The 14,677-nt window shown below is 39.5% G+C and overlaps 1 protein-coding gene across 4 annotated transcripts in view; it reads left to right on the top strand.

Annotated features, from left to right (window-relative positions):
- RNGTT (RNA guanylyltransferase and 5'-phosphatase) overlaps nt 1–14,677 on the top strand; it is a 443,949-nt gene that overhangs the window by 50,579 nt on the left and 378,693 nt on the right. For all 4 annotated transcript variants that reach the window (XM_038396507.2, XM_043510641.1, XM_038396508.2 and 1 more), the window contains exon 6: nt 3,716–3,971. In XM_038396507.2, the coding sequence (XP_038252435.1) occupies nt 3,716–3,971 (256 nt within the window). The remainder of the gene's footprint in view (nt 1–3,715; nt 3,972–14,677) is intronic.

Below are 14,677 nucleotides of genomic sequence, written 5' to 3'. Positions count from 1 at the left end.
CTCTCTGGCCTCCCCTGGGAGGTACAAACCAGAGTCAAGGACCTCTTCTTTGAGGGGCAGAAGTTGTTCAATGGTGCCACAGATGGGTCCCTTCATTCTTTTAAAACCTTCCAGACAAGGATCTCTGGGCATCTATATACCTGTGACAAAGAAAATATATTAGATTGCAGATGGTTCAGCGCTCTTGTCCAGTTCATTACTAGCCCATGAGACTGACTGAACCTCCCAGGAAGGAGCCTAGATTCACTAACAAAGGGCCATCCTCTACAGTGACTTCCCCATCAGTGACATCCTCAAATGACCATTTTGCCGCATTGGTTGAAGGCTGCGAACTATCTCCCTTTCTCGATCCTACACTGCACCAATCCCCCATCTGCCCTTATGGGGATTGTCTCTCTTATTTTCTACCTTCCTGGGAGCTCATCACTGTGGACAGATGGATCCGATTTCTACAGGCTATCCCATCCAGTCCAGCCGTCCCAACACCACTCTCCTCTCTATCCCTCTTCAGAGGCCATTCTCATGAGGGTCTCTTGAGACAATAGGTGCAATCTTTTGTAACCCTAATGGTGGTAAAGCCTGTTCCACTGGACTTCATTGGGAAAGTGTTCTTTTCTGGTACTTCCCCGGTCCCCAAGAAAAAAACGGGTGGGGGTGGGTCAGGTGGACATTGTTGCTGGACCTCAGGACTTTGAACAACTTCATCCACTCTCAACTGTTCAGAATGGTAATCTTAGCAGCAATAATTCCTTCCCTGGATCTGGGTGATTGATTTGTCTTCCTTGACCTTCAGGTCGCTTATTTTCATATAGCCATGTACCCCTCCCACCAATGTTCCCTAAGTTTTGTGGGTGGCAGGGACTACTACCAATATTGCATCCTACCCTTTGGCCTTTCAGCTGCCCCAAGGGTCTTTACCAAAGTCGTCTTGGCCATTGGAGCCCATTTCCAGCAGATGGGGATAATCATCTTTCTGTACCTGGACGATTGGCTCCTGAAAGGTTGCTCATTTCTCAAAGTATGGACAGCAACCAGGAAGGCTCTATCCCAGTTCTGCTCCCTGGGCTGCTGTCCCAATTCAGAAAAGTCTACACTCACATCTACACAACACACAGACTTCAGTAGGGCCACTCTGGACTCTACCACTGCCAGAACATACTTGACCATAACTGGTTTGCCACAATGTCCAGATTCATTTCAACAATACAACAGAGCATGCAAACCACAGCAAGGGCTTGTCTGCAACTCCTGGGCCACAAGGATGCTGGTATGTTTGTGACACCTTTAGGAAGACTACAGTCATGGGGTCTTCAAGCCTTGACAAGAAGTGTTTACACCCCCAACAAGCACAGACCAAGAGGGTGTCTGTATCTCAAAGAGCCCTCAATTCTGTAATTAGTGGAAAGATCCACAAAAGGCATGTGTGGGAGTTCCATTCTCGTAGCCTCCTCCCACAAGGATCATCACCATCGACACCTCCCTGCTAGGCTAGGGTGTGCACTTTCAGCATTTCACAGTTCAAGCCAAGTGGAACTACAGGAGGCAATCATCCACATCAACATATTAGAACTCAGAGTGGTTTGTTAAACTTGCCAGCACTACTTTTCCCACATCTGGGGCTACCTGATGTACAACAGAGAAACTATGTATTATATCAGTTAGCAAGGAGGAGTAAGAGTCCAGTCCTTGTATGCCAAATCAGTAAAACTATGGAGTTGGTGCATAGCACTCCGCATACTGTTCTCAGTGATTTATCACCCAGGTCTACAGATCTCAGCTGGCATTTCTGCCTTTTCCACAAGTGGGAATTGAACAACGCAGTATTCAGAAGGATGTGTTCTACCTGGGGTACTCTGGAGATAAATTTCTTAGCAACACCATCCACTGCAAAGTACAGACAATTTTATTTGAGGGCACTGCTGCAACTCAATGGGAGGTGCCTTAGTTATTCCTTAGCCCTGTGTATTGCTATATGCTTATACTGCTGCACCATTTGCCCAAAGTCCTGAACAGGTTGAAACAGGAGAAATGAGACATCCTCATAGTACTGTTGTAGCTCAGGGAGACATGGTTCCCTGAGTTAGTTCGCGTGTCTGAGCAATTGCCTCTCCAGCTCTCCCTGACTGAAAATCTCCTCACCCAAAACCCACCCCAGTCTCTTGGGTTTTCACCTCAAGGCATGGCTTCTAGATGGCTCATTAGTATAGAAGAAGATTGCTCTCTGGAGGTACTGCTCAATAGTGGAAAACCTACCTACAGAAGGGGAAACGTTTTCAATTTTGGTGCAGCCATTGATCTATACCTCCTCTTGAGTCTTGTCTGACACACATTCTCAGTTACCTGCTAAATTTAAAAACCAAGGGATTATTGCTGAGCTCAGTTAAGGTTCATCCCCCCTGTTGAGGGATTTTCAGACTTCATGCATCCAACCACTGTGAGGTTTATTAAGGGGCTACTCAATCTTTTTCCTCCAGTGAAAGAACCTACACAATTTAGTCCTTAATGTACTGAAGAAGCCTCCATTTGAATCTATGGGGACTTGTTCCCTCCTTAATTTGTGCCTCAGGGCCTCGTTCCTTATTTCAGCCAGGAAAGTAGGAGAGCTAGGAGCGCCCTGATGGCTGACCAACTGTACGCAGCGTTCGATCATGACAAGATGACACTATATCCACACCTGCGCTTCCTCTGTAAAGTTTCTTCAGAGTTCCACATTAATTAGGAGATTCACCTACTGGTGTTTTACCCCAATCCTTGCTTCCTGAGTGAAGAAATGGGACTACATACACTGGATGTAAGAAGAGCTCTTGCTTTTTATCTTGACAGGACTAAGCCCTTTAGAGCTTCTCCTAGGCTCTCCATCTCTGTCACAGAACTAAGAAAAAGACATCTGATTTCCACCTGGAGGCTGTCCAGATGGGTTGCAAGATGCACCTTAATCTGTTATGAAGCCTCAGGAGTTCATCCCCTTCCTATGATGATGGCTCATTTCACCAGGGCTCAATCTACCTCTGTGGTGCTACTGAAAAACATACGTATCTCATACATCTTCAGGTCAGCCACCTGACCTTTGATGCACATGCTTTCCCAGTACTCAAGCCTGCTTCCAGAGCCAATGTGGCTTTCAGTGATGCTGTTCTATGGTCTGTAGTGAACCTGTCTCCTTGTTACTCTTCTCCATAATTGAGGTACTACTCAAGAATCTGCTGAAGGGGAGCAGCTGTAGGGATGTTACTCAAATAAGGAGAAGTTATGTACCTTGTACAGTAACTGGAGTTCTTCAAGATGTGTGTTCCTATAGGTGCTCCAATACACATCCTTCTTCCCCTCTGCTTTCCAATCTTCTCACTAGATTTCATGGCTGAGAAGGAACTGGAGCAGTGGGGGGTCCATCTCACCCTTCCCCAATATCCTTGCACCGGAGTAGTAAAAGGATCTCTAGGATGCAGGTGCTGCTGCTGAAAATCTCTAATCAAGAGTGCATGAGCATGCACATATCCTGAAATGGAGTACCCATAGAGGGACACATCTCGAAGAACTCCAGTTACTGTACAAGGTAAATAAGCTTTCCTTTTGTAAGTATCTCAAGAGTTTCTGAATTCTTGATAATGAAGTGATTTGTTTTTTTGAATTTTTAGGGGAAACTGAAAGTCACACAGAATATTATTAATTTATTAGACATGTCAAAAATAAACAACTCTCAATTTCTGTTTGCCAGTATTGAAGCAGCAGTGGCTACTTTTGCCCAAGCCAGACCACCAGGTATCTATAAAGGGGACTATTTGAAAGAACTATTCCGTCGTTACGGAGATGTAGATGATGCACCACCACCACCTGAGCTACCTGAATGGTGCTTTGATGAAGACGATGAGGAGGAGGAGGAGGAGGAGGATGTTAAAACAGGAGGTCAAGAATCAGAACCTGGGTCTTCAAGTTCCTCTTTTGGCAAAAGGAGAAAAGAACACCTAAAACTGGTAATGTCTGAAAGCTTAACATTTTACTTTATAAATGGAATTTGGTGAACTCTTATTCACTAAATGTTGTATAATGTGTGTGTTACAAATACCAGCTCTTGTAAGTGAGGCACTGTTTAGAGCCAGGCATAACATGAGTTGGTGGAAAGCACTGTTTAGAGCCAGGCATAACATGAGTTGATGGAAAGTAAGATTTTGTAATTCTTTGTATAATGCTTTTGATCTTAACTTTCAACACGTCTGCTATTCCAGTATTGGTTGTTTCCTGAGCAGAGATTGTCAGTCATATTAAATTGTAACAAGACTACTTGATGAGTTTCTTGATGTGAACAAATGCTTTGAGACTGGGTGGAGACTAATACATTCCTTTTAATTTGTGACTAAAGTCTTCAGAGGTGCAAGCTAAGTTGATAGGTGTATATAACTTTTATTGATCTTTGCAACCCAGCCATGCAGTTGAAATGAAACGTTGTTTTTGAATTGATGTTTAATTTTCACAATACATTCTGTGCAGAGATTCTGAGAATTATTTTGCAAAACAGTAATGAGAACTGAAAAAGAAAACAAAAAAGAGCAAATTTAAATTTAAAAGCTGTGAGAAATTGTCTAAATAGACTAAGCAGTTACAGTAATTATATTATATATGCTTGATCAATTACTATGACTAGTTCAGATGTATGAAATAGGCATTCATAATTAATGTACTGCTTATTATAGCTGTAAATAACATGATATAGAAAATAACACTCCTATTTAAAGTAGAAGAAATATGGTTTTGTTGTGCTAAAGACTAAGGGCTTCTTCATTCTCACTGAATGAAGTGAACTTCAGCTTTTTGTGAGACATTGCCATAACTGAATGGAAAAAATTGCTGGCCACATAGTTGTGTACAATTTTATCTGCATAATAATACCTCACTTATCTCACTGAAGTGCTGAGGAGGTTTGGGTATTTGTAAACAATTAAATTCTCACATGAAATGTGCCACAAAAGTGCATTATTACTCTTCATATTACTAATAAAGTATTATAGCTGTGCATTGGGATGCAAAGTTAGGGAGGGGATGGAGCTAGCTTAGCTTGAAAAAAATATAGATTCTGATCCAAAGCAGCAAAGTTGCACTGTCACAGATTTAAACGTAGTCTATCAACTGGCATAGCAGAACAGCTTAAACATTCAAAATTAATAAATGTTCAAAGTGTTTTAAGAGAAATAGTCCATGATCTTGACTAGCCTTCCATTGAGAGATGTAAAGATGTACAAGAGAATTTTGTCTCTTTGGGCTGCAATGGCAAGATTTTCTACTCTCCCTTCAAGTTATCAAAAAGGGTGTGAAGACTAGGTTTCTGTCACCACAGTCAAATGGCATCCTTTCTCACTCAAATATAGGACTAATCTGATCTGTTGAACAAAGATCATGATAGAAGATACTCTGATTTTTTCCTCCTTTCAGAGCTGGAAAGCTAAATTATACGAATAAGCATATTAATAACGAAAACACAATTAAGACTTAGAAAATTTAAGAGGGAAGAATCATTTGGTTAATATGCATATTCGTATAATTCAGTTTTACAGCTTGGGATGCACTCACTTGGGCATGAAGAGGAAGAGCGGGAAATTCTATCCCATGATGCTTGATTGATTGGACTTTTCCTGTAGCTGATCAGAGAAGGATTCAATCCATTTATGGTTGACTTGTAGATATGGGGCCAAAAAAGAGTAATTATCAGGTAAATAACTTTTGCTTATATATCAAGTATTTTTTCTTCATTTTGGGCATTATCTAGGGTGCTAATGTTAAAAATAGAGTTGCAATTAATGTCTCATGCCATGATGTAAAAATTCTATAATGTACCATGTTTGAGCAGGGAGTTATGCCAAAGCATAAGACACAATTGGAAAAACCCAGATGCAACTTAGAATGTAATACTATGCATAGGCTCCTTTCACGTCACCTGCATCAGTTACAGGAAGCCTGTTCACTGCTGCTGGTCTCTGTGATGCTATAGAAAGAACTGAAGAAGTAGGTTTTGATTCAGCGAGTGCTTCACTTCAGCAGTCGAGCATTCACAGAAACATGACAGAGCATAGCAGAAGCGTCAGTGACAGACATTTGAAATCTGATTTTAGCAGGAAGCACTGTTGGGTATTTTGTAGATAGTACAAAAATTATACTCCCAAACCATTTTTAAGTCTGATGAGTTTGTTGCATCAAATTGATGAGTGTTAAGACAGTCAAATAGAAGCCTCATAAGTGAATTCTCAAATGACATAGGCATACTGCGGCTGATCGTAATGCTCGCATGTACAGCTAGAGAATGCAATGGGACATACTACATGGTATACCTAAAAAATAAAAAGATAGGTATAATTGGTTGGATGGCCTTTTCCTAACATTTTGTTGCAGACACCTGCATCTATGACTATATGTTTGGCAGAATAAATGTGTCGATCCACACTTAGAAAGCTTAGTTGAAGCATGCTCTGTTTGATGAGCAGTTCTAGAAAAGAAAATTACTTTTTTCAGAGGCCACCCAGATCCTTTATTATTTGCTAAGGAATATGATCTGTTGCAATTTATGTAGGGGATACATGATGCAAAAGAAACATCATAGGATATGGCCGATGACACAGGATTCTTCCAAGGTGAATGATTGGAGTTAATGGTTTTTCCAGGACAGTGGTTCTCAACCTGTTTACCATTGTGGGCTGCATATGCAGCTCTCTGTGTTGTGGCCCACATGCACACAATATATATATATACTACATGTATGACCCTGAGGATGTCACACTGGCCACAGCTGTGTGCTGATTGGGCTGCAAGCGGGCTGTGGGTTGAGAACCACTGCTCCAGGATTTAAGGAAAGTTGTGTTAGGTGCACATCTGTGTGTCAAGGAAATGTCTGGGGTGTACTGGAAACTGCTAAAATCTCTCTCTCTCAATTTAAATTAGTTATCAAGGATTAATGTTTGTATTGTATATTGGTCTGTTAAGTTATCAAAGAGCGCATTAGCTCTAAATTCCAGTAACTCAGTTTCAATAACTTTTTATTGTCTGTCTCCTTCAGTGGAGTGTGCATGTATGAGGATTTTTTTTGTTTTTGGTAATGATTGTTTCTCCTGTTTTCCTGTTGCTCTGGTGCTTTCTTCTGCTTGCTTTTCTTTCCTTCCCTTTTTTGTTTTGGAACAGATTAGTGATGCACAACCTTTGCATTGTGCACAACAGTACTCTTTGATCAAGGGTCTATTGGCTGCGGAAAACATGGTGAAAGGCTAAGTATGCATGGAAGATCTGTGCATATACTACTTTTGTGCATATACTTATTCTGGTTACATATAATCACAAAGACTTGAAGAAAGTCCTGGAACCGTGTATAGGTGATGCTGAACATAATAAAAGCAATCTGACAGCACTGCTGGGAGGAGGAAATGATTCCACCACGTATTTTTGGCCACAGATCATTGCTCTTGTGGCTTTATTCCAATCCCTCATTCCCCAGAGGCTTTTTGCTTGAAAACTCATGTCCAGTTACTTCCATTCCAAGTATTTGTTTTATCAAAAATAAAGTAAACCATTCTAGCTTTTTGTGAAGCTAGCCATTGTGCAGAGAAATTGCTGAAACAATGGAAAGACTGGTTCATGAAACAAGGTTAAGATTTGCCAGAAATGAATCGTCTGCCTATTTGGAACAATTCCAGAAAGTATAGAGCACATGACTGTCACTTTGTGTTAGGAATGGTAGGTGAGAAGTGGAAACTTCTGATTAGAACTGGGCAGAAAACATGTATCTTGTCTCATGAGAATTTTTGTCATTTTGAAAAATTTTTCCATCCCAAATTGGGATTAAAAACAGAAATTTCAAATTTTAACTAACCAAAAATCTGAAAATTTTTGGATCAGGTCAACTGAAACTTTTAGTTTTGATTTCACTATTCTTATATTTCATGATAAATTAACCTTATTTTCCAACAGAAAGTTGTTCAAACTGAAAAAGAAAAATATTTGCTTAAAAATGGTGAAATGGGATGTTTCAACAATTTTTAAACTTAAAAAAAAAAATTAAAACAGGAAATTCATCAGTCATGTATTTTTAGACTCAACTTAAAATTTTATTTAAAAATGTAACTTAATAACTTTCTTAGAATTTAAACAGTCCTCTATTGAGTATGTAGCATAAAGTCAGAAAGCAAACATACTGTGAAATATCTGGTTTCACTATCCAGCCTGATTGAAATGTAAACAGTAATATCATATTTGGAGAAAATTACTTTTTTGATTTTTTTTTTTTTTTAGGTATTAAACAATTCTTTGTCCCTCAGACCACATGTTTGCTCCATTATAATTCTGACAGAATATTTTTTTTAAATGAATTGCAGGTTAGGCTGAGTATATGCAGTATACAATTGCTTTTCTTCTAAAATTTTTATTTTTACAATTTACATTCAATATTAGTTAAGATCAAACTCTTTTAAAACAAATTTGCTTTTTAAACATGAAAAAATAACATTGCTTATTTCAAACCCTGGTTCCCTTAGGGTTACTTCATTTAATGTGTAGTTAACTACTTTTACAAGCCAAAGTTCTTTTAAAAGAAGAATTAATTTATATTCTGTTCACAAAATTCATTTTTAGGCATGTCATAAAACCTACGAGAATGAGATAAACCCATCTCTTGAAGTTTTATAAATATAGTAATTACTGTTAAAGTACAAATCAGCGCTTAACTGATGAGGTATTGAACTTATTTTTTGAAGAATTATTGTTAGTGTCTTTTCAATGCTCTGTAGTTCAGAATTTACTTGATATTTTTCTTGCTTGGTTTCCATCCCTCACACTTTTAGTGCACCATAATCATATGTACTATATACTGTCTTTGCAAGAGAGCTCATTGTTTCAGATTAGGGTATGAAAGTCTCAAAATATTACATCAATTAACAAAAGAATCCAAACAAAACCATCCTTCAAACAGAGCAAGTAGGAGACTAGGATGTATATTTTCAATTTCACAAAGCTGACTTTTATGTAACCTTGAATTTAATTAATGAAGTAGTTTACTTTTCTAAGGAAAATAATTTACCCTTCCCAACATATGGAGGGGTTGTAACCTGTATAAACTGTACAAAATTGTGATACAAATTGTTGAGTAGTAACCTTATAGCAGATTGCTGTTTTGAGAGAAAACAATTGTATTAAACACTCTGTCACCTGCAAGTCCAAATAAATAAATAAATAAAATTTGAGGATTTGAAAGTATCTCTTGACTGAAAAATTCCAGAGAGATTTTCAAATGACACAGATGGCAGTTAAGCACCTAACTCCCATTTCTGCCTTTTGAAAATCTTGCCTGTTTGGAAAAAAAAAATTGATAGCACTGTCTTAGTAGTGGGGAAAGGTACTATCATATTCTCTGGTTGCTTCACTACACTGCATAATTTCCCTTATCAGGAGTAAACCGTGACCATCTTTCCCTATTCCAAACTATTCTCTTAGCCAGATGCTGAGAATGCACAGACCCTGCATCTAGGCAGCTGCCTGCTTCCTTCACTGAACCATTCATGTACTGATAGCACTGCAGCCCAAAACTACCTCATTCTTTCATCCAGTGCCCTTCAAGTAAGTGAGTAGACAGAGTGACAGAACAAAAGCCTATGGAGCAACAAACAATGAAGACTTCTAAGTGAAACAGCCTAATTCTCTAGATCTCTCGTGTAAGAATGAGAATTGAAAAGGATCCCATCCAGATATGCCAAGGTCCACAGCAAACCCAATAACATCTTGGGGTTATCAATATTCTAACCAAGTTCTTTGCTGCCCAATTCAATCGAGAACGTATTAGAAATATTTGTTGACACTATGCCTGGTAGGTTTGGGTTATTGTAATTGAACTAGGGACTAGGAGTCTTTAATCACAAAGATTTCTGGTTTTGTTCTGTTGCTGAACTGCAATTTTGTTTTATTCGCCTGAGCATCAGACTTGTTTTAAAGACTAAAATAATTTATAATGCACTCTGTAGGTTTGTTTAATATCCTTTTGATGATATCTTTCTTAGGCTTACTATAATGCACAGTACAACTTTATGTATTAGGCTGATTTAGATTAGAAGAAAAATTCTTTGTTTTTATACAACTATGCAGGTAGCAAATCAACTTTTTATAGTATTCTCAAACTCCTATTCGTCGGGAGAATTTTCTCCACAAAGATAACTGGATCTGGCTTCTTTCAGAGTTAGTTAATTTTTATCTGAACATTACTCAGAGGGAGTCCTTTGTGAACCACAAGACGCTTCTTGCACATTCTCAGGGGTGAGTTTGCTTCAGATTCCATGCTTTCAATTCCCGCCTTGCAGGGAGTGAGGAACCGTTCTCTGATTGCAAACTCTGATGTTTCATGTAGCTTTGCCACTAAATCAACAGGCCTCCCCTCTTAGCTAGTGCATGTGGAATTGGGTGCTTTGTGTATTTCAAAGTATAATTGTAAACATAAGCCACTATACTTTTATAATATAGTCAGCAGCTTGCGTGGTACATTTTGAATGTAAGGAGAAGCAGAAATGTATTCTGCTCTAACTACTGGAGGAACCTAAGTGTGGTTTTCATTGGTTCTAAGCATCATTAGCTCTTACTAATTTCACTTGGAAATGTGAGTGCTGTCAAGTTGGACCCTTGGCAATCTGGTAACAACACTGTGGTCACACACAAAATTGTCCTAGGAATAGATATGTGATCTTTAATTTCTTATGAGGTGACTGAGGTTTTTTTCTTCCGTGGAAACAGACATTTTAAAGACAAAAGATAGATTCCAGTTGTTGTTGATATCAGTTTTCTGGTGCTGTAAAGTAGAGGAAAACATGGGCCCTCCTTCAAAAAATTATAGAACTTAAGTTAAAAAACAGATCATAGGTAACCTGCCAGATGACCTCAATATTAAAATTCCCAGGTGAGGCAGTTATTTGTTTAATTTTCTTGTAACAGAATTACTATGTACGTGGTTTAGAATTAATAGATTCATAGACTCCAAGGCCAGAAGAGACCGTTGTGGTCATTTAGTCTGACTTCCTGTATAATGCAAGCCATAGAATTTCCCCAAAATAATTCCTAGAGCATATCTTTCAGAAAAAAAATCGAATCCTGATTTTAAAATGTCAGTGATTGGAGAATCCACCATGACCTTTGCTAAATTTTTGCAATGATTAATTACTCTCACCATTAAAAATGTATGCCTTCTTTTCAGTCTGAATTTGTCTAGTTTCCACTTCCATTCATTGGATCATGTTATACCTTTCTCTGTTAGATTGAAGAGCCTAATATGAAATATTTCTTCCCCATGTAGATACTTATAGACACTAATCAACTCACCCCTTAACTTTTTTTGTTTAATCTAAGTATATTTAGGATTACCATATTTGAAGTTCCCAAATAGAGAACACTGCTGTGGGGAGGGAGAGGTTGGAGAGGGGGATGGGAGGTGTCACGTTCCCCATGTGTTAGCTGGACCGGTGATCTTCTAGGTCACTCCAATCCTCGACTCTGGGAGCTAGCCTTACCCTGCTCTACTGTGAGAACCCCCACTCTCAGGCTGTTCATACATAGCCGCTAGCATATAAGCTGCTTCCAGCTATGTGTTTGAGCGCTTTTGGCCAGCTGTTGCTCGGATTGTGCAACTGAATGATACTAGCCAATATTTCTGGTCCCAGCCACAATCCTAGGAACCTCTGTCTTGTAGCGTCCAGTTATGCCCGCTGGACGCTGTAAGCTTATAGAGTTTGTCAATTTAACAAGGAAATTGATATGTACCAGACTTGTTATCCCAAGGGGAGTCTCTGACATGCTTCAAACCAAAGGCACTGCTTCAGGTAGAATAAACAAACAAATATAATAACTACAAAAGATACATTTTAAGTGATTATAAGTCAAAACATGACAAGTCAGATTTGGTCAAATGAAATAAAAGCAAAATGCATTCTAAGATGATCTTAACACTTTCAGTGCCCTTACAAACTGAGGACTTGGCTACACTTCCTAGTTGCAAATGACACATCTGGTTTCCACCTTAGGGCTCTGAACTGCCAACGGGTATGCTCGGGGGTTAGTCCCATTCTGACTCTCGCCTTGGTTTTAAAAGGTTCATACTGGTTCATGCGTTCCTTAGGCATTTCAGCCACCACCTCAGCTAACGGTCCACTGAGCTGCGGCCTCAGCTCTACCATGTATTGGTCTGTAGAGATGGTGTACCCAAGGCAGGCCCCTTCGAAGTTTTCTAAGAAGGCCTCGGTATCATCGCCTGCCTTGTAGGTGGGGAACTTTCTGGGATGGGAAGTGGTACCTGGAGAAAGATTGGTAGGGTTTGTTGTTATATTCTGCTGAGCCTTTGCCGTCTCCATCTCCAGTGCATGCTTCCTCTCTTTTTCCTTCTCCTCCTCCACATGCTTCCTTTCTTTTTCCTTCTCCTCCAGTTCTTTGGCCCTGGCCTCCATTCCCATCTGCATGAGTTCTATCTGTCTTTCATGTTCCTTTTGTTTTTCCTCAGCCTCAAATCTGGCTAATTCCAGCTTTTGTTGAACCGTGGAGTCTGTCATCCTAACCTCTCTGTTTTTAACTAACTTTACACCCGAGAGTTAGACAGAAAACCAAAACAAAAAAAAAAACTTGGCTTGTAAAATTTTGCTGTGCTGAATATAATACCTATATTCTCTGATAGTGATTGTTAACCTACAGAGAAATCCTAAAAAAAAAAAACCAAAAAACACTAACACCTTTGGCTCCAAGCAAATAGGCAGAAAACCCCTCTAGTTGCTCTTAGGGGGGGAAAAAAAAAAACTTCATTTCTGTGAAGACTGGTGAATTTCCCTGCAGGAGGTTAACTATCCTGCCTTTAGGTAGAGAAAACTCCAGCTCACAAAAGACAATTCCCTTTTGTCTCTGCTCTGGCCCCAAAGCAGAGAGAACGACTCCAACTACTTCCAGTTGGAAACCTGCTTTCCAGGAGCCCAAAGGAAAAAAAAAATTCCTTTTAAAATCTGTGTTTCTGGTTCAAAAAAAATCTCAAATTGATCTCAAAATTATTTCAGGTTCATCCCACCACTCTGCCACCATGTCACGGTTCCTTCCCCACTCTGAACTCTAGGGTGCAGATGTGGGGACCTGCATGAAAACCTCCTAAGCTTACTTTTACCAGCTTAGGTTAAAACTTCCCCAAGGTACAAACTATTTTACCTTTTGCCCTTGGACTTCTACTGCCCCCACCAAACATCCAGGTTTATTTTTTGAGAAAGAGTTGTTTGGAAACATCTTTCCCCCCAAAATCCTCACCAAAACTTTGCACCCCCTTTCCGGGGGAAGGCTTGATAAAAATCCTCACCAATTTGTATAGGTGACCACAGACCCAAACCCTTGGATCTTAAGTACAATGAAAAAAGCATTCAGTTTCTTACCAGAAGAATTTTAATAGAAGAAACAGTAAAAAGAATCACCTCTGTAAAATCAGGATGGTAAATACCTTACAGGGTAATTAGAGTGAAAACATAGAGAATCCCTCTAGGCAAAACCTTAAGTTACAAAAAGACACACAGACAGGAATATCCATTCTATTCAGCACAGCTTAATTTTCTCAGCCATTTAAATAAATCATAATCTAACGCATATCTAGCTAGATTACTTACTAAATTCTAATACTCCATTCCTGTTCTGTCCCTGGCAAAAGCATCACAGAGACAGACACAGCCCCTTTGTTTCTCCCTCCCTCCAGCTTTGAAAGTGTCTTGTCTCCTCATTGGTCATTGTGGTCAGGTGCCAGCGAGGTTATCCTAGATTCTTAACCTTTTACAGGTGCAAGGGTTTTTCCTCTTGCCAGGAGGGATTTTAAAGGTTTTTACCCTTCCCTTTATTTTTATGATACGTACAGTGCTTCTTCCTGTTGTGCCCATGCATGTTTCTCTGTAGAGTGTATCTTTCTCAGCAGTGGTTGATTGCTCATCAAATAGCCATGAAAGTCATTACTGGATCTATTCCTGAAGTTGTACTGCACAAACATGATCCCTTTTAGTGACTCACAGTCAATACCATGCCACCCTGACTTCTGCGCTGCTTTCAGAGCTGGGTGGCTAGTCAACAGCAGCTGCTGTTCTCCAGCTGCCTAGCTCTGAAGGCAGTGCCGCTGTCAGCAGCAGTCCATAAGTAAGGGTGGCAAACAAGTAAATGTGAATGCCACTCATAGGGCATGTTTGGAATTGGACGGAGATCAGAGGACCAAAAAAAGCATTGTCTGGAAAAACCCAGGCATATGGTAACCCTAAGAATATTGAGATCTTTGAGTTTGTTTTCTAATCCTTTTAATCAGTGTCGTGGCTTTCTCTGCATAGGTCTGGCTGAAGCAGTGCTTCTCAAAGAGGGATTTGAATGGAGAATGATAGGGTTATAATGTTTTATCTGCTGCATTTCATATTTTTAAAATGAAAATTCAAGTCTCCAGCAGTCCTTAAATGTTCTGACTGTGATCACTGAAGCTGATGTTCCCCAATGACTTTATTAAATACTGTTCCCTGATTTTTTTGTGTCCACTGATTATTATTGAATTCCAATTAATACTGATTTGAAGAGTTGAGGGATTGTAGGGTTCTAGTCTCAGAATCAGGCACAACAGAATCAAGATTATCAAGTTCAGTGTCTGACTGGGAACCCTGGTGTGCCCAGTGAAGACACTTGCAGT

The sequence above is a fragment of the Dermochelys coriacea genome, chromosome 3 (assembly GCF_009764565.3).
Source record: "Dermochelys coriacea isolate rDerCor1 chromosome 3, rDerCor1.pri.v4, whole genome shotgun sequence".
Lineage (NCBI taxonomy): Eukaryota > Metazoa > Chordata > Testudines > Dermochelyidae > Dermochelys > Dermochelys coriacea.
The sequence above is the reverse complement of the archived record's forward strand: the minus strand, read 5'-3'. Positions and strand labels throughout refer to the sequence as shown.